At 35.4% G+C, this 27052-nt stretch overlaps 1 protein-coding gene across 1 annotated transcript in view; it reads left to right on the top strand.

Moving 5' to 3' along the window:
• Window positions 1-27052, top strand: part of Boll (boule homolog, RNA binding protein) — a 106457-nt gene that overhangs the window by 6972 nt on the left and 72433 nt on the right. Inside the window, exons 4-7 of the mRNA XM_032899544.1 lie at window positions 7604-7658; window positions 10315-10390; window positions 12559-12686; window positions 22819-22890. Coding sequence (XP_032755435.1) covers window positions 7604-7658; window positions 10315-10390; window positions 12559-12686; window positions 22819-22890 — 331 coding nt within the window. The remainder of the gene's footprint in view (window positions 1-7603; window positions 7659-10314; window positions 10391-12558; window positions 12687-22818; window positions 22891-27052) is intronic.

Raw genomic sequence — 27052 nt, 5'->3', positions numbered from 1 at the left:
GAATGTCTCTGCATGTAGGCCCATAGAGGACTTGTGTGAAGATGGATTTCATTGGAGACTAAAGATGTTGGAAGTGGCAGGGCCGTGGGATACCTACTGGGGAATGCTATAGATGCAGGTGGAACCAGCTCATGAGAGAAGTGTGTTGCAGTAAACAAAGCTAAAAGAAGTTGGAGATCTGAAGAGTGCTTTGACATTAGACATGGACATGCAGAATTTGGAGTTTGCCCTGCTGGTTTCATTCTTCCTTTGGTCCAGTATTTCCTTCCTTCCTCCCACTTCTCCCTTTTAGAATGATAACATATATTCTGTGCCATTGTATGTTGGAAGTATGTGTTAGGCTTTTTGATTTTGATTTTATAGGGGATTACCATAAGAAATTGCCTTGAGTTTCAAGAGACTTTAAACTTTGGATTTTTAAAGGTTAAGCTATGGGGATTTTTGAAGTTGGACTAACTACATTTTGCATTATAGTATGGAAAAAAGCCTATGGATGAAATGTGGTGGTTTGAAAGACAAGATTTCCCCATAGGCTCATATATCTGAATGCTTGGTCACCAGGGAAAGATGTTATTTGAAAAGATTAGGAGGTATGGCCTTATTAGAGGAAGTGCGTCAATGGTGGTAGACTTTGGGCTCTCAAAAGCCCAGTGTGTCTTCCTGCTGCTGGGTATCCAGTTGTAGAACTCTTGGCTCTTTCTCCAGCACCATGTCTACCTGTGTGCCTCCATGCTTCTCACCATGATGACAGTGGACCGAACCTCTGAAATTATAAGCAAGTCGCAATTAAACACTTTCCTTTATAAGAGATGCTATGGCCATGGTGTTGCTTCATAACAGTATAACAATGACCATAACAATATAACAATGACTTAAAAAAAGAACTAATGTTGAAGTTAATACACTGCCCTGCAACGTATAGAGCTGTTTCAGGATTTCTCTCTGTGAACAGAAGCCAAAATTTTCAGAGACAGAAAAGGTAGTTTGCATAGAGCATTTACATAAGAAGTTTTGTTGTAAACTCAAAAAAGAAAGCAGTGGAGGTGAGTAAAGGTAAAGTTGTATTTATTTTCTTAAAACAGAAACATATATACAGGGTTAATAGAAAGAACCAATAAGATTGAAAACAGTATTAATGAGGAATGATATAGAAGAATGGCAAGGACTGGTGTTTTCACAGAGATTGTTTTTAACAAAAACTTGCTGAGACTGCCAAACATTATTGGGTTGAGATTACATCTTTTTCGATTGGCTGGATGAACTTACACAATTTTGGTGATACTCACTTTGGACATGTTTCATGTTCTAGCTAGTAAAGCATTTGTTTTCTCCATAGAGGGTGGTAGTGGGGATTGAGTTATGAAGGTAATACTAGTTGCCAGAGGGTTCCTCTTGAGAGAAGAGACATCCATACTAACACATATAAATGACAGCAATATGAAGGCAAGGGGGCATCCACAGGATCTAACTCTGTAATTATTGATTCTAAAGATAGTAACTAAAATACTGAACAGAGAATTCAAAAACCTTCTTGTGAAATAACCAGTGGCTTCAAATTGGAATCAAACAAGCAAATTAATAACTCTAGAAACTTAATTCGAAACCTACATACCAAAATCAGAAACAAACATGAGGCGGCAGGCTTCCAAAGCTGCTACTGAAGTCAGTGGGAACAAACAAAGTGTTCTGATTTGTCCTCTGAAAACACTGGGGAACACTACCATTGCTGCACTGCTATACCAAAGATCAAGTCAATGAGGGAACTGAGAAATACACTGCTGAACAAGCACAGTTGTACTAAGTCTTTAGTCCAAAAGGTAACTGGTCCAAACTGCTGGGCAGTATGTTCCCAAATCTGATTTAGTAGTGTAAACTGAGATTGGTAGTTATGCCTCTTCCATCAACACAAGGCAGTACATGAACAATAAGGGAAAGAATTCAAAATTCATCCTTCCAAAAATAAAATATGTCCAATGTGATTTATTGTACTTTTGTGTTTTGCTTTTTCTGGGCTTCTTTTGCTTTGTTTCATTTCTTAGTCTTTACTCTTGCAAACATGTCTTGTAATGGGCTTGCTTTAGTTTGTAACTGTGCTTGGTTAGGCTACGTGATTGTTCTGTATGCTGCTCTACCCATTTTACCATTTTGTCCTTTTGAATGCAGTTCTTACATTCAACCCATACAATTCTCCTCTCATTGCTATATCTTTTCTTTTTCTTTCTTCCCCATGCCCATTCCATTTTTACTTATTCACTCTAACCTTCCAGACCCTAAACTCTGAAAATTCTCCAACTTTCCCTTCCCAGATGTTTTTCCTACCTCAAATTTTTTCCTCAATATAATACTGATACCTATCCTTACCCAGCCTACAGTCACTCCACCCTTATTCTTAGTAACTAATATCCTGGTTATACCATCCTAGCTTATTGATCCTCAACTAGTTCATATTGAAGTTATATTTAACTAGCTAGTGTGATGTTTGTATTGTAGACCTACCCAGTATTTAGGGATTGCTTCTGCAGTTAATACTGTACTCTAGGAGTAGTAAAGAGGTACCAAGTGCCCTGAGTACAGACTGAGGATTTAACTCCTGAACTATGTACCTCAATTCTGTTAAATCTAGCCCCCTTTAAATATTATAAATAATTAAAGATTACAGCTGATTTAAAAACTCCATAAATCTTAGTGTGGTAATTAAGAAACATGAAAAACACACAGTACTACACTCCAAAAAAGTGATTATTCCATCAAAAATGGCTCCAAATGAGGTGAAATTCAAGACAAGTAAAGATAAGAATGTTTAACAAAACAAAACAACATAAAAATAAACTCTAAGAAAAGAAAATATAAACTGCTGACTAAAATAAAGTCAATACAGAATGTGAAAGGAATTTACAAAAAAAAAACGGAAACCATGAAAAACTCAGTAAGGAAAAAAAACTCAGGGGGAGGATGGAGGGGAACACCCATATAGAAGGGGAGGGGGAGGGGTTAGGGGGATGTTGGCCCAGAAGCCGGGAAAGGGAATAACAATTGAAATGTAAATATGAGGGGTTGGGATTTAGCTCAGTGGTAGCCCACAGCCTAAAGGCCCTGGTTGGTCCCAGTCCAAGGCCCTGGTTCGCCCCAGCTCCGAAAAAAAAGAACCAAAAAAAAAAAAAAAAAAATGTAAATATGAAATACCCAAGTTAATAAAGATGGAGAAAAAATATGTATTTGATGATGAATATAGGAAATAAATTCTGTCATTAAAAAAAAACTCAGTAGGAAACTTTATAAATAGAATGGATTAAATGAAACATAAGAGAAATGAATTAGAATTCTAATATCAGCAAAGATAATAAAATATGAATAGAACATGTGAGTTCTATGTAACTAAATTTAAAAATTTACAAATAATCCAGATAGAAAATCTCCAGGCTAAGAGCATAAAAATATTTTTAATAGAATCAAAGCAGAAAACTTCCCAAATGTAGAGAAATAGATGACTACCTTGTCTTAGTCTTTTCCTGTAACTGATAAAGACACCCTGACAAGAGTAGAAAGTCTGTTTGACTCATAGTTCAAGGTTACAGTTCATCATAGTAAGGAAGTCAAGATGGCAGGAACTTAAAGCAGGGAGACACAGCATGTAATTACTAAGAAGAAAGCAATAAATGCCCACTGACAATGGGAGATCTGTCTACCTCAATTAATCTAATAAAGATAGTCACACACAGGCCTGACCAAAGGCTATCATATCTAAGCTGATTTCCTCACAGGTGTGTCTAGATGCTTATCTCTAAACTGAGTTTAGATTGTGTCAAGGTGACAACACTACCAGTATTCAAGAGGCACATAAAAACCAAAATAGACAAAAACAGAAAAGTTCTTCGTGTTATAATTAAAACAGTAGACATAGAGAATGAAAAATATTGAAAGTCACAAGAGGAAACACCAAGTCACATATAAAGGTGAACATCTCAGCTTTCTTCTACAAAGTCTTTAAAGCCAGGATAATATGGAATGGTATATCTCAAACACTGAAAAAGTTGAAGATAATTAATATTTGGAAGGAAGCAAAAAACTAAGCACAACCATTATACTACAGGAAAGACTAAACCACACTAGAACAGTGTTAAGGAATAAAAAGAAGGCCAAGCACTAGAACAAGCACAGGAATTAATACACATTTTAATAATAACTTTGAAAATGAATGGACTAAATTCTATAATCAAAAGACACAGAGAGGTAGATTGGATTAAAAAACAGAATCTATTTGTTACCTACAAGATATATATTTATCTAAGATAAATGTAATCCAAGGGTGAGAGGGTGAAAAAGGTTCTCCAAGCAAGTGGAAGTAGGAAGAATATGCTATTCCATATCTGAAGACTTCAGAACAAAATTAGGAGATATTTAAAAAAATGTTCATGATGATTAAGGAATGAATTCATCAAGAGAAAATGTTCTAAACATATATGCACCACATGCTGATGCACTTGATTTCATAAAACAAGAATTACCAATGTACAAAGACACAGACTAACGCAATAATAATGGGTCATTTCAATACACTAGTCTCACTAATAAATCATTCTAACAGAAAATAGAGCAACATCTGACTTAAATGACATCATAAATCAAATTGACCTTGCATTTACAGAACATTCTATTGAAACACTGCAAAACACACATTTTTCTGATTCGCTCATACAACTTTCTCTTAAATAGATCATGTAATAGGACACAAAGCAAGGCTTATCAAATAAAGGAAAACTGAATTTTTTTGTATTCTGAGCACAGTGGAATAAAGTTAGAAATAAAACAGTTTAGAACTGAAAGACAGTTTATACAATGATGATTGGATCATCAAAAATTAAGGAAATTTGGAGAATTAAAAATGTGAAATCATAACATATGCAAACCTATGAAATAGAATAAAATTATAAAGAGGGAAACTTGTAACTGAAAATATGAGCATTTAGAATCAGACTTCAGGTAAACACTAATATACCCTGTAGCCATGGGAAAGAATGACAAACCAAAAAAAAAAGTTAATAGAAGCAAAAATCAAGATCAAGACAGAAATTAATAAAATGGAAATTGGGGTGGGGGGAGAAGAACCAACAACAGTGTTTTAGAAAGAAACAAGATCCATAAGCTCTTAGCCAAGCTAACAAAAAAAAAGAGAAGACCCAAATTGACAAAGTTAGATTTAAAACAGAAGAGATTGCAACAGATAATAAATAAATTTCAGCCATTTCAGGACATTTTTTAAGGCTTGCATTCCACTAAATTGAGAAAGTGAAAGAAATCATAAATTTGTACACAACAAAGAGAATATTTAAAAAAAATAAGCCAGTGTGTAACAGCAACAGTGAGATACAGAAAAAAACAACGAAGAAACTAAGACTAAACTTGTTTCTAAAAGATGATTAGAATGGGGCTGGAGAGATGGCTAGTTAGAGCACTTGCTGCTCTCCCAGAGCAGTTGCTACAACACAAGCATCTATAACTCTAGTTTGAAAGGATCTCACACCCTCTTCTAGCCTCCTTGGACACTGAGCACAGGCATGCACATTCAAGGCTCATGTGCATAAATTAAAATAAAAATGTAACCCCAAATAATAAAACATCTTAGTAATATAAGACCTGAAACTAAAACCAATAGAAACATTTCAAGGTATTGGCATAGGCAGGCACTTTCTGAATAGGACTGTAGTCATTCAGGAAATAACACCAAAATTTAACAACTGGTATTTCATTACATTCAAAAGCTTCTGCACAGCAAAAGAAACAATTAAGCGAAGAGATAGTCTAGAGAATAAGAAAAAAAATCTTTGCTAATTATACATCAGACAGGACTGTTACCTAGAATATACAAAAAAAATTAAACAGCCAAAACAAAGCAATCTACTCTATAAAAGAGCCAATGAAATGAGAAGACAGTGTCCAAAGTCAAATTACAATTGACCAATAAATGTGTAGGAAAATATTTAACCTTGTGTCATCAGAAAAATACAAATAAAAGCTACATTGAGATTCTATCTTATGCCAATCAGAATGACAGTGACTGATAAATCCTGGCAGTGGTGCAGAAAGGCAATCCTTATATACTGTAAAGAGATAAAGAAACTGTAGTTTCCATAAAGAATGAAGCCATGTTATTTGTTGGGAAATTAATGCAACTGGAAATGTGTTAAGCAAATTAAGTAAGTCTTAATGCATGTATCATATGCTTTCCTTCATGTATGAACCCTAGACATTATAGATAAATAAGACTCTGAGCACAAAAGCAGACACAAAGACCAAAGAAATAGAAGACCCAGAAATAAGCTCACACGTCATGTGATTCCCAACAAAGATCCCAAAAATAATTCACTGGAAAAAAGACAGATTCCATGTAAAAGTATTTGGACAAACAGGGAAGAGAAATTTCTTTCTTTGAAAAACAAAAGTTACTTTAGTGATTAGCCAGAAAGTAGAGCATTTGCTGAGAATGTATGAGGACCTTTCCACTCCAGCACAAAAGTAAACAAACAGTAAACAAAAAATACTATGGTACAGTAATTATGAGTTGTAAAATGATGATTATGATATCTAACATTATTAACAGGACTTTACTGTCTAAACAGCACTCATAGTTGGTAGCTGTGTTTTATTTCTTTGTTTTAGAGTTTAGCTTTTGGGTATAATGTACATCATACATGTATCTGTTTTTCTTTTCCTTCTTTTTTTTTAAACCTTTGAAAACAGTCTTGCTGTGTCTCCCAGACTGAGCAAGAACTTAATTCCTTTTCCTATGCTTCCTCATTGCTGGGGTTATTTGCATGTCAAAATTAAATACAAGAATTTTTTTTAATCTGGGTTGTATTTTTATTGCTGTTGCTTGGAAAATATACTGGTGGTCATAGTATTTTATTGTAACAATAAATTGTAGCAATAATTAAATAGTAAATGATGGGTTTGTAAAGATCTATATAACAAGGATTAGAAATTTTGTATTAAAATATTTTATTGTTGACATTTTTCTACTTTGATTACTCTAAGGCAAAATTTGTGGGTTTAATACATTTTCTACTTTGATTAATCTAATGCAAGATTTTGGAGTTTAATAAGTTGTTTGTTTTGTTTTTATAAGGAAATTACAGGGCTAAAGATGCATGCAGTGGTGAGCACTTGCCTTGTATGCATAAGGCCTTGATTTTCATCCACAACCTGGAAGAGGGGGAAATAAAAGAGAAATCAAAGATGATTGTTCTGGTCTGAAATCTGTCATATCCAAGTCTTTAGCTCAGACGTAAATCTCTCATGTGCTTGCATCTCAGTGCTAAAACTGTTTGAAAGCTCCTGAGTTCTTTATTCCTTCAGTCCCCTTCACTTTGAAAAGCAAGGATGACAGGATTAACCTATGGTTCCCATGCTGGTGTAACATACAGAAAGGCTTATTTTATTTCTGCAGTGGCCAATATTTTAGAAGTAAATATGTTAATACAGGTTTAGGGCATATAGTTTAGTGGTTTAAAAAAACTCGCATGCCCTAGGTTCTATCCCCAGAACTGCAAAATAAAATTTAGTTTAATGCTCTAAGGAAATGGTAATAATTAATGCATTTATTTAGGTATGGTTTCATCACTTTTGAAACTCAAGAAGATGCACAAAAAATCTTACAAGAGGTAAGTTCTTTCCATGTATTTAATTTCTGGTGAGGAATGTATTTCTTTGAAACTAAATCTTTATGGTATTATAATGGAATAGTACAAGTACAGTGATCCGTGTGTGTGTGTGTGTGTGTGTGTGTGTGTGTGTGTGTGTGTGTGTGTGTATGTATATATGTGTGTGCATTGTGCATTTTTGTATATATCTTAAGATTGTCCTTGGTCTCTAAGAAACAAAACAGTCTGAAGTCATTCCAAATCATTACAAGAGGATGGTAGTTAAGATATAGTGTGCTTAATGTAATTGCTCATAATAAAAGAACACTCTTTACTGTTCAGCTCATATGTCAGTTTCTATATCTTGAGATTGTGCTCACAAAGACGCTGCACTTTAAGCACTAACACAATTTTTTTCAAGTGTGAAAATATACACAGTGCTAGAATTGCCATGTATTTTGTCTATACCATGTTACTGATCAGCAAGGCCAAACATTTTCAGATTTCCTTCTTAGTGTTAGTGTTTGTTTTGTTTTGGTTTGGTTTGTTTGTTTTTCTTTTTCAGCAGGTTTATATTGTCAAACTCAAAAGGAAAGGAAGGAAGGAGGGAGGGAAGGAAGGAAGGAAGGAAGGAAGGAAGGAAGGAAGGAAGGAAGAAGTTTCTTTTTTGTGAAGTACATAATGCTGTACTTCATGGGAATAGAAGGGGGATAACTCCAATCAATTTCCATTCAGAAGTCTCTTGTTTCTACTCTGAGTACATTTCTATCCATCCACAAGGCAACACATTCTAATACCAGGGAATATACAAATAAAATAACATATGTTAAGATTCTTTGGAGAAAAGTAAGAGATGCATAAATCCACTTTTCCCAATTATAAAATGAATCAATTAATAATGATGTATGTTTTTTAATGAAGCAAATAGTAAAAAAGAAAGAACTATATGTGGAAGACAAATATCATGTGTACATAACTATTTTCTTTATATTATTACATCCTTTTCCTATATTATTAGGGAGCACCTATTTCTAAGCAAAAGAAATTTTACTTTATATATTAAAATATGAACAAACCAATAAAAAAAAAGATATAGTGTGCTTTATTTGCTTAAAGTAGTCGTTTAAGAATATATCTCTATGATGCATAGTTGCTTTTTAATTCCTTAGAAACACTAAGAGTGTAGACTCCTAGAATAAGATTATCTTAGATTATTTACTTCCTTTGAAACAATTTACATAATCCAAGAATTTTCGTTAACAAAATGGCTGTAGCCTGTAGTTTATTTTGATAGCTTTTAACTTATAGCAAGGATAACATTTAACCTTTTTAGAAAAAAGTAGTTTAAGTATATATTATTAATATCATAATTCCTATCTTTAATAGTTTTATATTCTATAAAGTCACAATAGATACTGAATTAGTGAATACTGAACTTCTGATGTTCCTAGTTGAAGATGATACCAAAAGTCCTCTAGTCACAATATTATTGCCACCAATAAGTTAACTTATAACCTGGTTTTGTGTGTTTTTATTTAAAGAAGTTATGTTAGCAATAATTTGTATTCTCATAAAAACCTGAGAGAAACTATTTAAGAATGGAAAGATTATTTTAGCTCATGGTTTCACAGGTTTCAGCTCATAGCTAGCTGATTCTGTAGCAGTGGATCTTGGAGAAGGCATAACATTCTTGGTTAGTGAATGCTCAGGAAGCAGAGAAAGACAAAGGAAGAGATCAACAATCAGCTGTAGTTGTCAAGAGCATATGTCCTATGACTTATCTCCTTCAACTAAGCTTTACATTTAAAATTTCCATCATTTCCCAATAATGCTATCAAATTATTAATTCATAAGTAATCTGTTAAGTCAGGTCCCTTATCATCTATGATTGGATCTTTCAGTATACTTTATTGGAAGGAGGATGGACACTTCATATCCAAGCCATAATAGATACTATATTTAATAATTGTTGAATCATTATCATGAGATTTATGGCCAATAGCACTATATCCATACATGAATTATAAGCATGTCAACATGTTTTCTCCATAAAGTATATGACAATCTTCTTGTGCTTAAGAGCACTAGTTAGTGCTTCAATACTTGGAAGCCATTTTTTTAAAGCACATATGTGAAAAGAATACCTAAAAGGATACTTGATTATAATATTGTAGTTGGAACAAGAATAAAATCATCACTTTGATCTTATGTGGGTACTTCTGTGTTAGACTGCTCACTTTTTCTGTACAAGTCTACTAATAACCTTGAAATAACTATAAATAGTGCTTCAGAAATTGCAAATAAATTTTAGAGAATATATAAGTTGCAAATACACAACCAGCAAGTAATGATTAATACTGCATTACCTGGATTCATAGCTGTAGAACCAAAATAAAGATAGATTATTTGAACCCAGATTATTTGAATCAACTTGTAGCATACTAATTCCCAATACCACATAAACAGGCAATGTGGCACATGCTTACAATCACAGTACTTGAAAGGTAGAGGGAAAAGGATCAGATATCAGGTTTGAAGCCATCCTGCAATCCATAAAACATTATATTTTAAAAAACAAAGAAAAGTCACACAATGTCTGTTAACTTCATACTGGGTTTTGTCACTGGTTTTTACAAATCACTGTGTCAAAATGACGGATTTTTTTCCTTTATTTTAGGCTGAAAAACTTAATTACAAGGATAAGAAACTCAACATTGGTCCAGCAATAAGAAAACAACAAGTAGGGATTCCTCGTATGTATTGAGAACTAATGTATTTTTGAATATTTTGCACAGTCCTTTTGTGAAATATTAGACCCCTATAGACCTTTTATTAAATAACCTATTTGTAATAAATTTATTTTAGCAAAGCTTGTGCTCATATAAATATTTTACCAAAATTAAAATACCTAGTTTTAGGGTGTAGGAGAAATGTGCCTGAACAATATTAAGTATATTCTATTAACAACATTTTAGAAGAAAAATATTTTATTTTTAATTAGCATACAAAGTACTGTGTATCATTATAGCATTTTCTTTTTGTTAAGAAATCACTAGGGTTGGGGATTTAGTTCAGCGGTAGAGCGCTTGCCTAACAAGCGCAAGGCCCTAGGTTCGGTCCCCAGCTCCGAAAAAAAGAAGAAAAAAAAAAGAAAGAAATCATACAGTATATTCTGATCACTTTTTACCCTCCCCCACCCAGATCCTCCTCAATCATCCAGTTCTACACCTCATATCTATCTTATCTCTCTCTTTTTCTCTCCCTCCCTCCCTCCCCCCCCTCTTTCAACGGGTAAATACAGACGATTTTAAAAAGAGTGAAAAAGCACCAGACACACAAGAATAAAACTCATAAAAACAGTCAGAAACCATAATATATAAGCAAAAGACAAGATTTTTTTAATGCCCCAACAAGTTAATATGAGATCAAAATAAATCTATAAAATGCCATTGAGTTCCTTTTTCATTGTCTATCTACTTCTGGGCATGAGGTCTACTCAGCACCTCTTTTTCCCTTCACACAGACCCCTTTCTGTTCATATGTCCCATACACACACACACACACACACACACACACACACACACACACACACCACATCTAAACATTTAAAGCTGGAATAAGAGAAAGGACAACCATTATCTTCCTTTCTGAATCTGGTTTATCTAACATAGTATAGCATTTTTCATATCTCATAGATTTTTTCCTGAATTTTTCTGTAATTTCATTTTCTTTGTAGCTGACTAAAATTCTATGTATTTGTACCCACATTTCACTATCCATTCATCAGTTGATGGATGTCTAGGCTGATTCCTTTGCCTTGCTGTTGTAAATAGAACAGCAATAAAGACCCAGCTATTTCACCTCAATGTCTCTGTCTCTGTCTCTGTCTCTCTCTCTCTCTCTCTCTCTCTGTCTCTCTCTCTCTCTCTCTCTCTCTCACACACACACACACACACACACACACACACACAGAATTCTCTCTCACACACAAATCTATCTACCTATCTACCTACCTACCTATCTATCTATCTATCTATCTATCTATCTATCTATCTATCTATCTATCTCTCTGTATGCATGTGTCTGTGTGTATATACGTCCTGAACTAGAAAAGGAGATGGGGATCCTAAAATAACTGCATCAAGGACTATAATCATGATTATAATAGCAGAAGTCATAACCAAAGGGAAGGTAGAAACAAAAGAGACTCATAACATAAATAAATGATGCTGGGAATAAACCCAAAAACTTAGTGAAGTGAACCCAAAGGACCTTTAGGAAAATAGAATCTTTCCAACTTCATTGCCTCCATCATTTTTGAACTTTTATAAATAAGTCCAGCTAAGATATTAGGAACTTTATTATAACATGTGTAGTTTTCAGGTTCTCTCAATTACATAATTTAGGGGTCTAGAGAGATGGCTCAGAGATTAAGAACATTGGCTGCTCTTCTAGAGGAACTGTGTTCAAGTACTAGCACTCATATGGCAACTCACAACTGCCCGTAACTCTAGTTCTAAGGGATCTGACACCCTTGCACAGACACATATCGAGGCAAAACGCCAATCAGTTCTCATAAATAAAAATAAAGTATTTAAATTTTATAATGTATACTTTAAAAATAATTAGGTAATAAGAGTAATATTAATTGTTCCATTAGACTGGTATTAGAATCTGAAGTGGATGATTTTTGATATTTACCTACCTTGTTTTTTACTTAATCCTTATAATATAATAAAAGCGCTGAGGTATTTTAAAAAATGGGTTCTTCAAAGATATCATAATACATAAAATTTAAAATATTTTACTTTTTACCGTAGCCATATTGAAACCCTAAAATATTTTTCCAAAATGTGTTCAAAAATTACCTGTTCATAAAATTAAATTAAACACTTTTTTTATCCTTTGTTACTTGCTTTAGGTTCTAGTATAATGCCAGCTGCTGGAACAATGTATCTAACCACTTCGACTGGATACCCTTACACTTACCATAATGGTGTTGCTTATTTTCATACTCCAGAAGTAACTTCTGTCCCACCATCTTGGCCTGTAAGTGATTGTCATTTTAGAAGAAATTCTACCAAATATTTTTAAGATAATCTTTTCTTATGTATTTGATGAACTTTTTTACATTTATTATTGTGTGTGTCACCAATGAATGTTGAGGTCAGAGTACAATTTGCAAGTGTTGGTTCTCTCCTTCCACCTTTGGGCCTGTGAGCCTTTATCCACTAAGCCATCTCATGGGCCGTGATTCTGAAATAGTTAAAACACAAGCAAATAAATATATCTACATCACTACTACACAGACTTAATAAATGTTAGTACTTTGCCATAATAATTGAAATTCTTTTTTTTTTTTTTTTTTGGTTCTTTTTTTTTTCGGAGCTGGGGACCGAACCCAGGGCCTTGCGCTTCCTAGGCAAGCGCTCTACCACTGAGCTAAATCCCCAACCCTGAAGTTCTTTTTTAAAGAAAAAATAAAATATAGCAAATTCATGTAAGTTTCCTTTTTCCATTCTTCTACCCTTTCTTCTTCAAAATTTATTCATTTTATATGTTCTTATTACAAATATATCTGCCAGTAAACAACATAGATAGCTCCTTGAGGAGTCTTTAAACACTATATAAATAATCTGTATTTTAACGTGAATATTATATTTTGAGAGTTAAACTATTGGTACTTTAATATTATGTTAACTCTTACATATCTGTCCACTTATTTTAATATTTTATAATACTCTATTTTTTGGTATGATCATTTTTGTATTCCTCTAGTCATAGACATTTTTAACTTTTTCTACAATTAAGGCTATATAGAACAGCCAGATCTTGTATGTAAGCTCCTGTAGGACAATGATTTTCAAAGTTTTTCCTCACATCCCTCTAGATTACTTATCAAAAATTATGAATATATTCAGTTTAAATGTCACATGTATGTCATATATTTTAGATTTACTAGAAATATATCTATCAACACTTTGTACCTGTATATTTGCCTTTATTTTAATAACTGAAAATATCTGCTTAACAGCTTAGTTAACTAAGTTAACAAAATTAGTTGCTTAATTAACTACATGAAACACTATTAGAATATTCTGACTTTATTGTAAAACTCAGATATATGAATTATTATGTACCCATGGGATCCATATATTAATTTGTTTGTTCTTTGGATGAGATAAGGTACTATTTTACCTTTAATAGTTGTGATACAAGCTCCTTTTGCTTTGTTTCTTCTTATTTTTCATAATATTAACTTCTTTAATTGTGCATTTCATGCCTGGATTTTTTTTCACCCCAAAGCAAAGCATTATAGCAAGATCTCTAGTGAGTCAAAGGCATGCCTTTTTAAGAAAAGAATGATGATAAATATGGTAGAAAATATTTAATCTCAATCAGGGAGTTCTAACTGCCTTTGATCTTTATTTTGTATATTCTTATTACAAATATATCTGCTAGTAAGCAACCCAGATTAAAAAAACACATTTTTAATTTAATTTAATTTTTTATTTATTCACTTTATATCCCACTCACTGCCACCCTTGTCACCCCCTCCCACAATCCCATCCCCATCTCCTTCTCCTCTGGGCAGGCGCCTCCCCACCCGCACCCCGGGCTGAAGCTATGCGCTTCCTCTCCCACTAAGGCCAGACAAGGCAGTCCAGCTAGAAGAATATATCCCACGTACAGGCAACAGCTTTTGGAATAGCCCCTGCTTTAGTTGTGACATGAAGGTCAAACTGAAGATCTGCAAAGTATGTGTAGAAAAGCCTAAGTCCAGCCTGTGTATGTTCTTTGGTTGGTTGTTCTTACTCTAACCCCAAGGGTCCAGAGTAGTTGACTCTGCTGCTCTTCTTGTGATGTTCCTGACCCCTTCAGAACCTGTAATCCTTCCTCCTATTCTTCCATAAGAGTCCCCAAGCTCCATCCACTGTTTGACTCTGGGTGTCTGTATCTGTCTGAGTCAGCTGCTGGGTGGAGCCTCACAGTGGACAACATGTAAGCATAACAGAGTATGTTTAATGCTTGCCCATGAGATGGGGCTCAAGTTGGGCCAGTTATTACTTGGCCATTCCCTCAGTCTCTGCCCCCTCCCCCATGCTTGCATTACTTGTAGACAGGATATATTTTGGGTTGAAAGTTTTGTGGGTAGGTTGGTGTCTCTATTGTTACACTAGGGTTCCTGCTTGGCTACAGGAGGTAGCCTCTTCAGGTTCTATATCCCCAGTATAGTGAGTCACAGCTAAGGTCATTCCCATTGATTCTTAGCACCTTCCTTATCCCTGGTTCAGAAATGTCATATCTTGGTAGGACTTGGTTGTTTTCTTCCATTGGAAGCATGCATGGCAACTTCTGGTCCCATGAAAGCTTAAACTCAGGAAGGAAGGAGGCTTTCAGGTCAGATCCACCTTTGGACCCTGTGTCTACAGTGTGTAGTATCTTCAGCAATAGGGACTTATCTCATACCTTGGACAGTCAAAGGCATTATCAATAGCCCACAATATTCTTAGAGTTTCTTGGACAACCTTGACCAATAACTCAGAAGAGGGCTTTTCATGACTGTTATTTGGGTTTCTATTACATGGTCTTTGGCTCCGGGAGGGAACATTATCAGCCTAAATGGAAATATATCATTAATACATATGTATCTGTGCGTGTACATACTGATTTATATGTTATATTTATTTTAGGTAGTATGTTTTCTATTTTAGGTAGTATATTTATTTTTAGGTAGTTTGTGACTAGTATGATTTCTTAGAGCCTTTTCAGCCATCATTACTGTTATTTTACCCTTCTTATTTTTCTCCCACATCCTTAGATTCCCCTCCTTTAACATTTTCCCCTCCAGATAATGTGTACCTGATGTTCCCTGCTCTATTGTTACCTCTCATCTCCAGCAATTGTCTATTTTTACTTTGCTAGTTTCTGCAGTTACTCTGGGTTATAAACACACATCTGGAGATTTGAAGCCAGTAGCCTTAAATGAAAGAGAATGTGCTATTTGTTTTTCTGAGTCTAGATTACCTCACTCAATATGATCCTTTTATAATTCCATTTCTTTACCTGCAAAGTTTATGACTTTATTTTTCTTTATAGCTAAATAGTATTACATAGTACCACATTTCATTATCAGTTTTTCTGTGGTAGGACAGGTTACTTCCATTTCCTAGCTGTTGTGAATAGAGCAGCAATAAACATGACTAAGTATTTATGAAGTAGGGTGTGGAGTCCTTTGGACATACAACAGTGAGGGGTATAGCTGAGTCGTATGGTAGATTTATTGTTAACTTTTTGATAATTCTCCATACTGATTTCTATAGTGGCTGTACCATCGTGCAGTCAAACCATTAGTGAATGAGGATTCCTTTTTCCTCATATCCTCTCCAGAATTTGCTGTAGGTCCTTTTGTTGATCTTTGCCACTCTGACTGAGGTAAGATAAAGTCTCAAAAGTTGTTTTGATTTTCATTTCTGTATTTACTAGGGATGACAAACATTTTTTGAGATGTTTTTGGCCTGTTTGTTTCTTCTTTGAGAGCTCTCTGTTCGAGTCTCAGACTCAATTTTTAAGTGGGTGTAGTTTGTTTGTTTGTATATTTTATATACACTGGTGTTTTGCCTGAATATATGACTATGTGAAGGTATCATATCCCCTGGAGCTGGAGTTAAACACATTTGTGAGCTGCCATGTGGGTGCTGGTAATTGAACCCAGATCCTCTAGAAGAGCAGGCAGTGCTCTTAGCTTTGAGCTCTATCTAGCTAATATATAATATTGAAATCTGGAATGGTAGTTCCTTCTAGTATCATTCTTTTTGCTGAGAATTTTGGCTATTTGGAGATTTTTATGATTCCATATGAATTTTACGTTAATTTTTTTTCTATTTTTGTGGAGAATGAAATGTGAATTTTGATTTGGATTCTGTTTAATCATAAGTGGATTTTGGTAAAATTATTTTCACAATATTAATTTTACAAATCTACAAGTTTGATGTCTTTTCATTTTCTAGTGCCTTTATCTCTCTTCTTTAGAGGTCTGAAGTTCTCACTATAAAAGTTCTTCAGTTCCTTGGATAGGTTTATTCCTATATACTTTTTCTTTGAGGCATTTGTGAATGGGAATGTATCTATGATCTCTTTCTTTGTATGTTTATTGTTTCTATATAAAAAAAAAGCTATTGATTTGTACCAGTTGATTCTGTATCTTGCCACACTGGTAAATTTATTTATTATTTCTAGAAAATTTCCAGCAGAAGTTTTGTGATTTCTTAAGACACCCACAAATATAGTTTTTTGAACTAATACTTATAGCACCATCTTGAAAGGAGTGAGAACAATAGCCAGCCTTGTCACATTCCTAACGTTAGTGGCATTACCTCAATATTTTCTCTAGGATGATTTTGGCTGTGGTATTCTCATGTATAGCTTTCATTATATTGAACTGTGTTCCCTCTGATTGTATATTCTCTAGAACTTTTATCATGAGAGCATAATGGATTTCATCAAAGGTTATTCTGTACCTTCTGAGATGTTTATGTGATTTTCATCTATAAGTCCATTTATGGTGATTCATTACATGTTTATTTGACTGTGTTGAAACATCCCTGCATTTCAAGAATAAAGATGACTTGATAATGGTGAATGATCTTTTGGGTATATTTTTATGGTATGCTTACAAGTATATAATTGAACTTTTTTAATCTATGCTCATTAGATATATTGGCTAGTAGTTTTCTTTTTTGTATGTATGCCTTTGCCTGATTGGGGATATTATAGTAACATGGCTTCATAGAAGGAGTTGGGCGTGTTCCTTCTGTTTCTACCTTTTAAAATAGATTAAGAAATATTAAATCCTCTGATCTCCATCTGCACCCCAGACTCAGCCCTGTGGCACAGCTCCCCATACCCAAATCCCACACTGAATCCCAAGAGTGCTGACACTCCTAAGTTGACAGGTGAGATCAACACTTTTGCCCCAATAACTGGACAAAGAACAACCCTCGAAGAGACCACACAGCACCTAGAGATCCTACAGGTTTCAATCAGCATCCCAGAGTTAACCCTATAGCACAGTTCTTCACACACAATCCTGCCTGGAAAGAACTGACACACATAAGATCACAGGCTCACAGGAGAGACAGACTCTAGTCAGAAACAGCAGGACCAACTAACAGTAAAGATAACCACATGGCTAGAGACAAACACAAGATCCTAAGCAAAAGTAACCAAGACTACTTGGCATCATCAGAACCAAGTTCTCCCACCACAACAAATGCTGGCTACCCCAACACACTGGAAAAACAAGATTCATATTTAAAACCATATCTCATGATGATGATAGAGAACTTTTAAGGAGGACGTAAAGAACTCCCTTTGCAATCTACAGATCACAGGAAGCTCAAGAAGAAGGATGACCAAAATGCAGATGCTCCCACTCCTTCTAAAAAGGGGGAAAAATATTTATAAGAGGGGATATGGAAGCAAAGTTTAAAGCAGCGACTCAAGGAATGGCGATTCACAGCCTGACCCACATGTGGCCCATATATATACAGCCACCAAAACTAGATAAGATTGATGAAGCTAAAAAATGCATGCGGAAAGGGACTGGATATAAATCTCTCCTGAGAGACACATCAAAAGCATGTTCAATACAGAGGTCAATGCTAGCAGCAAACCACTGAACTGAGAATAGGACCCTCTTGGGGGGAATTAGAGGAAGTATTGAAAGAGTTGAAGGAGCTTGCAAACCCATAAAAACAACAATGCCAACCAACCAGAGCTTCCAGGGACTAAACCACTACAGAAAGACTATATATGGACTGACCCAGGGCTCCAACTGCATATGTAGCAGAGAATAGCCTTGTTGGGGCACCAGTGCTTCCAAGGGAAAGCCCTTAGTCTTGCCAAGGTTGGACCGCCCAGTGCAGGGGAATATGGGGGAGTGCAATAAGGGGATGTATGGGGGAATTCCCTATGGGGGAGGGGAGGGAATGGGGGCTTATGGACAGGAAACCAGGAGGGGTAATAACCTTTGAAATTTAAGTATAGAAATATATAATAAAAATTTTTTAAAAAGCAACACCAAAATAAACTAATTTGGTGATTAATTAAAAAATAAAAAGAACTCCCTTAAAGAAATACAGGAGGACACAGGTAAACAGGTAGAAGCCCTTATAGAGGAAACACAAAAATCCTGTAAGGAATTACAGAAAAATATAACCAAACAACTGAAGGAATTGAACAAAACCATCCAGGATCTAAAAATGAAAACAAAAACAATAAAGCACAAAGGGAGACAACCCTGGAGATAGAAAACCTAGGAAAGAGATCAGGAGTCATAGATGCAGACATCACCAATAGAATACAAAAGATTGAAGAGACAATCTCGGGGGCAGAAGATACCATAGAAAGCATTGACACAATAGTCAAAGAAAATGCAAAAAGCTCCTAACCCAAAACATCCAGGAAAACAAGGACACAATGAGAAGACCAAACCTAAGAATAATAGGTATAAAAGACAGCAAAGATCCCCAACTCAAAGGGCCAGTAAATATCTTCAACAAAATCATAGAAGAAAACTTCCCTAACCTAAAGAAAGAGATGCCCATGAATATACGAGAAGCCTACAGAACTCCAAATAAATTGGACCAGAAAAGAAATTCCTCCTGTCACATAATAGTCAAAACAACAAATGCTCAAAACAAAGAGTATTAAAAGCAGTAAGGGAAAAAGGTCAAGTACCATATAAAAGCAGACCTATCAGAATTAGAACAGACTTCTCACCAGAAACTATGAAAGCCAGAAGAGCCTGAGCAGATGTCATGCAGACCCTAAAAGAACACAAATGCCAGCCCAGGCTACTCTATCCAGCAAAACTCTCAATTAACATATATGAAGAAACCAAGATATTTCAAGACAAACCAAATTTATACAATATCTTTCCACAAATCCAGCCCTACAAAGGATAGTAGATGGAAAACTCCAACACAAGGAGGGAAATTACACCCTAGAAAAAGGAAGAAAGTAATCTTGCAACAAACCCAAAAGAAGATAGTCACAGAAACATAATTCTGCCTCTGACAACAAAAATAAGAGGAAGCAACAATCAGTTTTCCTTAATATTGCTTAACATCAGTGGACTCAACTCTTCAATAAAAAGGCAGATAACTAGCAGACTAGATACGTAAACAGGGCCCAGCATTTTGCTGCATACAGGAAACACACCTCAGTGACAAAGACAGACACTACTACAGAGTAAAAGGTTGGAAAAATATTTCCAAGCAAATGGTCCTAAGAAACAAGCTCAAGTAAAAATTCTAATATCAAATAAAATCTACTTTCAACCAATAGTTATGAAAAAAGATAAGGAAGGACACTTCATACTCATCTAAGGAAAAATCTACCAAATGAACTCTCAATTCTGAACATCTATGCTCCAAATGCAAGGGCAACCACATTGATAAAACTTTACTCAAAGCACACATTTGCCTAAGAATTTTATGAAGTCTTTGTATTTAATAGCTGAGTAGTACTTCATTGTAAATATATCACATTTTCTGTATCCATTCCACTCTTGAACGACATCTGGGATCTTTTGAGCTTCTGGATATTATAAATAAGCCTGCTATGAACATAGTGGAACATATTGGAGCATCTTTTGGGTATATGCCCAGGAGTGGTACAGCTGGGTCCTCAGTTAGTGTAATGTCCAAATCAGTCCACCAGACTGATTTCCAGAGTGGTTGTACCAATTTTCGATTCCACCAACAATGGAGAAGTGTTCCTCTTTCTCCACATCCTCACCAGTATCTGTTGTCATCTGAGTTTTTTATCTTATCCATTCTGTCTGGTGTGAGGGAAATGCAAATCAAAACAATCTCAGGGTTGTTTTGATTTGCATTTCCCTGATGAATAAGGATGTTGAGCATTTCTTTAGGTGCTTTTCAGGTATTAGATATTCCTCAGCTGAGAATGTTTTCTTTAGCTCTGTTCCCCATTTACTAACAGGGTTGTTAGGCTCTCTGTACTCTAACTTCTTGTGTTTTGTGTATACTTTGGATATTAGCCCTCTATCAGATGCAGGATTGGTAAAGATTCTTTCCCAATCTGTTGGTTGCCGTTTTGTCCTGACAGTGTCCTTTGCCTTACAGATGCTTTCCAGTTTTATGAGGTCCCACTTGTTGATTCTTGATCTTAAAGCATAAGCTATTGGTGTTTTGTTCAGGAAATTTTCTCCAGTGTCCATGTGATCAAGACTCTTCCCCACTTTTTCTTCTATTAGTTTGAGTGTATCTGGTTGTATGTGGATGCCCTTGATACACTTGGATTTAAACTTTGTACAGGGGGATAAGAATAGATTAGATTTGCATTCTACATACTGACCTCCAGTTGAACCAGCCACGTTTGTTGAAAAGGCTGTCTTTTTCTCACTGGATGGTTTTAGCTCCTTTTTCAAAGATGAAGTGACCATAGGTGTGTGGGTTCATTTCTGTGTTTTCAATTCTATTCCATTATTCTACCTGCCTGTCTGTCTCTATACCAGTACCATGCAGTTTTTATCATAATTGTTTTGTAATACAGCTTGAGGTCAGAGATGTTAATTCCCCAGTTCTTTTATTGTTGAGAATAGTTTTCACTATCATGGGTTTTTGGTTATTACAAATAAATTTGAAAATTGCTCTTTCTAAGTCTGTGAAGAATTAAGTGCGAATTTTTATCGGGATTGCATTGAATCTGTAGATTGCTTTAAGTAAGATGGCCATTTTTACTATATTAATCCTGCCAGTCCATAAGCATGGGAGGTCTTTCCATCTTCTGAGATCTTCAATTTCTTTCTTCAGGGACTTGATGTTCTTGTCAAACAGATCTTTAATTTGCTTAATTAAGTCACACCAAGGGATTTTATATTAATTGTGGCTATTGTAAAGGGTGTAGTTTCCCTAATTTCTTTCTCAACCTCTTTATCCTTTGAGTAGAGGAAGGCTACTGATTTGTTTGAGTTAATTTTATATCCAGCTACTTTGCTGAAGTTGTTTATCAGCTGTAGGAGTAGTATGGTGGAATTTTTGGGGTCATTTAAGTATACTATCATATCATCTGCAGTATGATAGTTTGACTTCTTCCTTTCCAATTTCTATCCCTTTGACATACTTTTGTTATCTAATTGCTCTGGCTAGGATTTCAAATACTATATTGAATAGGTAGGGAGAGAGTGGGCAGCCTTGTCTCATCCCTGATTTTAGTGGGATTGCTTCAAGTTTTTCTCCATTTAGTTTGATGTTGTCACTGGTTTTGCTGTACAATGCTTTTACTATGTTTAAGGATGGGCCTTGAATTCCTGATCTTTCTAAGACTTTTATCATGAAGGGTTGTTGTATTTTGTCAAAGGCTTTTTCAGCCTCTAATGAGATGATCATGTGGGTTTTCTTTGAATTTGTTTATATAGTGGATTATGTTGATGGATTTTCGTATATTGAACCATCCCTCCATCCCTGGGATGAAGCCTACTTGATCATGGTGAATGATTGTTTTGATGTGCTCTTGGATTCGGTTTGCAAACATTTTTATTGAGTATTTTGGCATTGATATTCATAAGGGCAATTGATCTGAAGTTCTCTTTCTTTGTTGAGTCTTTGTGTGGTTTAGGTATAAGCATAATTGTGGCTTGATAGAAATAATTGGTTAATGTTTCTATTTTGTGGAATAGTTTGAAGAGTATTGGTATTAGGTCTTCTTTGAAGGTTTGATAAAATTCTGCACTAAACCCATATTGTCCTGGACTTTTTTTGGCTGGGAGACGTTTAATGACTGCTTCTATTTCTTTGGGGATTATGGGACTGCTTCTGCTTTCTACAGTAGAAATAGGTCATGATTCTTAATTCAGGTGCCATTTTTTTCTATATGTCTTCATAGACTTTATTTTCATACTCCTTGGAGGTGGTAAGTTTCAGATAAAGAAACTTTGCTTGTAGTTGTTTCAATATTACTATAGAAGTAAAGTCACGTAGGAAAACTGGTGATTTTAATAAGTAGGTTAAAATAAAGTTGGTAACAATAGTAACAAGAGGAAGAAAAAATAATATTTTAATCAGTAACCAAAGCTTACTGAGCTTATGTGATAAGTCAATATCAAATTATTATGAAGGGTGTTTTCTAAAGTAAATTTTGTTTTCTTCCACAGTCACGTTCCATATCCAGTTCTCCTGTAATGGTGGCTCAGCCAGTTTATCAACAGCCTGCATATCACTACCAGGTAGGCATTGAGTTTACTAGAACCTCTGGGCTGAAAGACCTAGGGAAATGGCTCAGTACATTTACTGCTCAAAGACCTAAGTATGTGGCTGTGTCCTTGTAACCTGGTATTGTAGGGACAGAGACAGACAGATCCTTGAGCTCACTTGCTGGCCAATCTGGCTATCAGAGATACTGCCTTAAGAAAAAGAGAAAGATGTCTCACCCCATAGCCTCCTCATATGTACACACAAATATACACACGCACGCACATACGCACGCGCGCGCGCACACACACACACACACACACACACACACATCTCTGTACTGAGAAAGTAGCTCTAGAATAAAGTGAATGCTTAGCATGTAGGAGGAACAAGGTTTGAACCCTAGTATGGTATTTTCAAAAGTTGAATATTTCAGGTATAGATTTTGTTTTTTTTTTTCTTTTATGTGCAAAGACTAATTTGGAAATGATAGTAGTTAAGTCTTGAAAAGGGATGAATTTGCTTCCTTTCCACAAATACAATGAATTCAATTCTCATCTGTTCAAAATTTATTCTAAAACTTTTTTAATAGGCTAGGATAGTGCTCAATGGTAGGATGCTTTCATCTATAGTGCCCTGGGTTCCATTTCCTGCACCACACAAACAAAAATCTTTACCAGTAATTCACAAAGCCATATACAGGCATTGAACTTTTTATATTGCTTTTAATTGTGATTGTTACATATAACACAGTATATATTGAAATGATCAATGTATGTTATGATAAGTTAAGTATTTTGGTGGCCTCCTTTAGTTAACCAGCACTCAACTTCAATTCTAGTTAGAGATTGGGAATGAAAGAACTATGATATAATGTCAGATCATTTTAATTTTTGACAAGGTCAACAATGATGTCTAGACAAAATTTTGGTAACAACTTACTCTTATAAAGAAAGTCTTATTGATATAGCCATATTATTTATGTAATATCTATGGTTGCCTTCAAATTCAAAGGTTGTGTAATTCTAACAGATTTTATGGCCTGTATGCACACTTTAAAATATTTAGTCTTTAAAAAGTTTTTTCAACCTGTGACTTTTGCATTTCATACTTCTACAGTAGTAGAAAAGCTTTTGTCTTCTGTTATTTTTTTTCTTTTTGTACTTTTAAACACACCCATATGAAATGTGAAAGGCTTATAATGAAATTCAGTAATAAAATTCATCTTCAGCATGTGTAAGGCCCTGGATTTTATTCCTAGCAGTGTGAAAAGAAGGAAAAAAAAGGGAATAGGGAAAGAGAAAAGAAAGGGAATAGGGAAAGAGAAAAGAAACGGAATAGGGAAAGAGAAAAGAAAGGGAATAGGGAAAGAGAAAAGAAAGAAGAAAAGGCAGGGGATATTGATAGAGTGACTGCCTAGCATTCATGAAGCCCATGTTCTATCCTCAGCACCACCTGTATTGAAAGTGGTGACCTACACTTGCAATCCATGCACTTGAGAGGGATCAGAAGTTCAAAATCTTTCTTGATTATAAAGATAATGGAGGCCAGTCTGAGAAATATGAGGTCCTATCTAAAAAAAAAGAAAGAAAGAAAAATAGTTGTTAATTATCTATAATCCTTTTCAATTATATTTGTTAAATTATATTATTCTATTGTATGAGTGTTTTTGCATGTTTTGCATGTTTCTCCCTTCGTTGGCCAGAATAGTGAGTCAGATTCCCCTGGAAGTGGAGTGACTGGAAACAGAAGCTGGGACCTTTGGTAGAGCAGAAAGTGCTCTTAACTACTGAATTCTCAATTTCCCTAGTATTAGGCTTACTTTTTAATGGTATTTTAATTAATCTTAATTTTAATTGTTTTGTGCTAATAAACTAAGATATTTTCTCTACTTAGAAAAAATGAAAGTAGCTCAATGGTTTTATTTTGAATATATTTGTAGCATGACTTTTCTAAACCATCATGGAATTTCAGCAGACTCTAAAGACCATTAGGCACCACACCATTTAAAATAACTGCCCAAAATATTGTAAAACAACTTCTGAAACATTTAATTTATTACCCATCTAGATCACATGTAAGAGGAATCTGAGATTCATAATGGAAGATTAGTACCAAAGATTTGTTAGGTTACTATTGCATTTCTACATCTTTTCATCCAATTAACGAGGACCTCAGAGAGTAACTATGGGAACTTAGAATCTATCACCTGAGTCCTTGGGCTTCTTTGTACTTTGGGCCTTGATCTTCAAAGAAACAGCAAAAGTTCATGTTGGTAGAACCAGGGAAGTCTGTAGTAGGAATCTGTTGGAGCAGAGGTTCATGTTTCCTCAAAACAAGTTGTGAACCTGACAGAAGAAACTCTTCCCAAAAAACTTACAGGTGACCAACATGACCTATGGATAAAAGTTCATAATATTATTGTCAAAGAACATAATAAAGTTCCATACAAGACATCTGCAATTTGAATCTGGAAAACTCCAAAAACAGTAATCTGCCTTTAGTAAAGTCCAGGAACAAGGAAGAACAACATAGTTGTTGCATGTTGTAGCATGACTTTTCTAAACCATCACGGAATTTCAGCAGAGACTGTAAAGACAGATCTTTAGGCACCACACCATTTAAAATAAGTGCCCAAAATATTGTAAAACCACTTCTGAAACTTATAATTTATGTTGCATAGTTACTGTTAAACTACCAAAATGAGAAAGACTAAAGTTGGGTTTTGCTTATACCTGAGTCCCACTCCTTTATTAACCAATTACTGATATGGCTCACCTCACATATCATATGTAATTTTAGAAACTCTAATATAATTTAATTTTATACTCTGATTCTGACTTTAAAACTAATTATAAAATTAAAGATGATATTGTCCGGGTTGCTCCATGTGGTCTGTGGATTGTATCTTGGGTAATTCGAACTTCTGGGCTAATATCCACTTATCAGTGAGTGTATACTGTGTGTGTGTGTGTGTGTGTGTGTGTGTGTGTGTGTGTGTGTGTGTGTGTGTGTTTTACCTCACTCAGGATGATATTTATAGTTCCATCCATTTGCCAATGAATTTAACAAAGTCATTGTTTCTGATAGCTGAATAGTACTCCATTGTGTAGATGTACCACATTTTCTGTATCCATTCCTCTGTTGAAGGAGCTGAAGGGGCTTGCAACCCAATAAGAACAACAATACCAACCAACCAGAGCTCCCAGGGACTAAACCACTACCCAAAGAGTACATATGGACAGACCCATGGCTCCAGCTGCATATGTAGCAGAGGATGGCCTTGTTGGGCACCAATGGGAGGAGAAGCCCTTGGTCATACCAAGGCTGGACCCCCCAGTATAAGGGAATGTCAGGGCGGGAGACGGGAAGGGGTGAGTGGTTGGGGAGGGGGAACACCCTTATTGAAGAAGGGGAGGGGGAATAGGATAGGGGTGTTATGGACAGTAAACCGGGAAAGGGGATAACATTTGAAATGTGAATTTAAAAAATCCAATAAAAATTTTTTTAAAAAAATAAAAGTATTGATTGATGGTTTTATCAGTTTCTGTTCTTCAAACCAGATATGTGGCTTACTTAGTAAGCATGCTGGATAAATGGTTGGGTACTAAACACCATTGATAGCACAAGTATGGAAAACTTAACCTCAGTCCTGCCACAGACTAATCAGACCTGAACATTCTAAGTTTTGCAACTGAAAGGGTGCAGGAAATTAAAGCCTCTAGCAAATGACTTGGCTGCATATATTCAAATCCTAATAAAGGCACTTAAGACATTAAAAAAAAAAAAAAAAGGACAAGTCCAAAGAGAGACCTGCCAGGGAGGTGCACAGGGCTGAGGAGCCTGCTCATCTGGAAACAGAGCTGGAGCTGTTCCACAGCCCTCGGACACAAAACCTGCCCACAGAAAGCTGGTCTGCAAGGAGCATTCTTCCTCCTAACCCCATAGCACACAGGCGGGACACCACTTTCTCTCCATTGACTGTCCAGGAGAGACATGCCAGGAACACACAGGGCATGCAGGGCAGCCTGGAACAGGGCCCTTCCAGTCTCCAACTTCCGTCCAGAGCTGGGGCTGTCCCACAATGCTCCAAACCCAAAATCTGCCCAGAGAGAACTGGTCTCCCAAGAGCACTCTCACTGCTAAGATCACAGCCTCACAGGCACATAAGAGAAACAAACTCCAACTAGAAAGAGC

Source organism: Rattus rattus, chromosome 4, assembly GCF_011064425.1.
Source record: "Rattus rattus isolate New Zealand chromosome 4, Rrattus_CSIRO_v1, whole genome shotgun sequence".
NCBI classification, from domain to species: Eukaryota; Metazoa; Chordata; class Mammalia; order Rodentia; family Muridae; genus Rattus; species Rattus rattus.
This window is presented reverse-complemented; position numbering and strand designations above follow the sequence as displayed.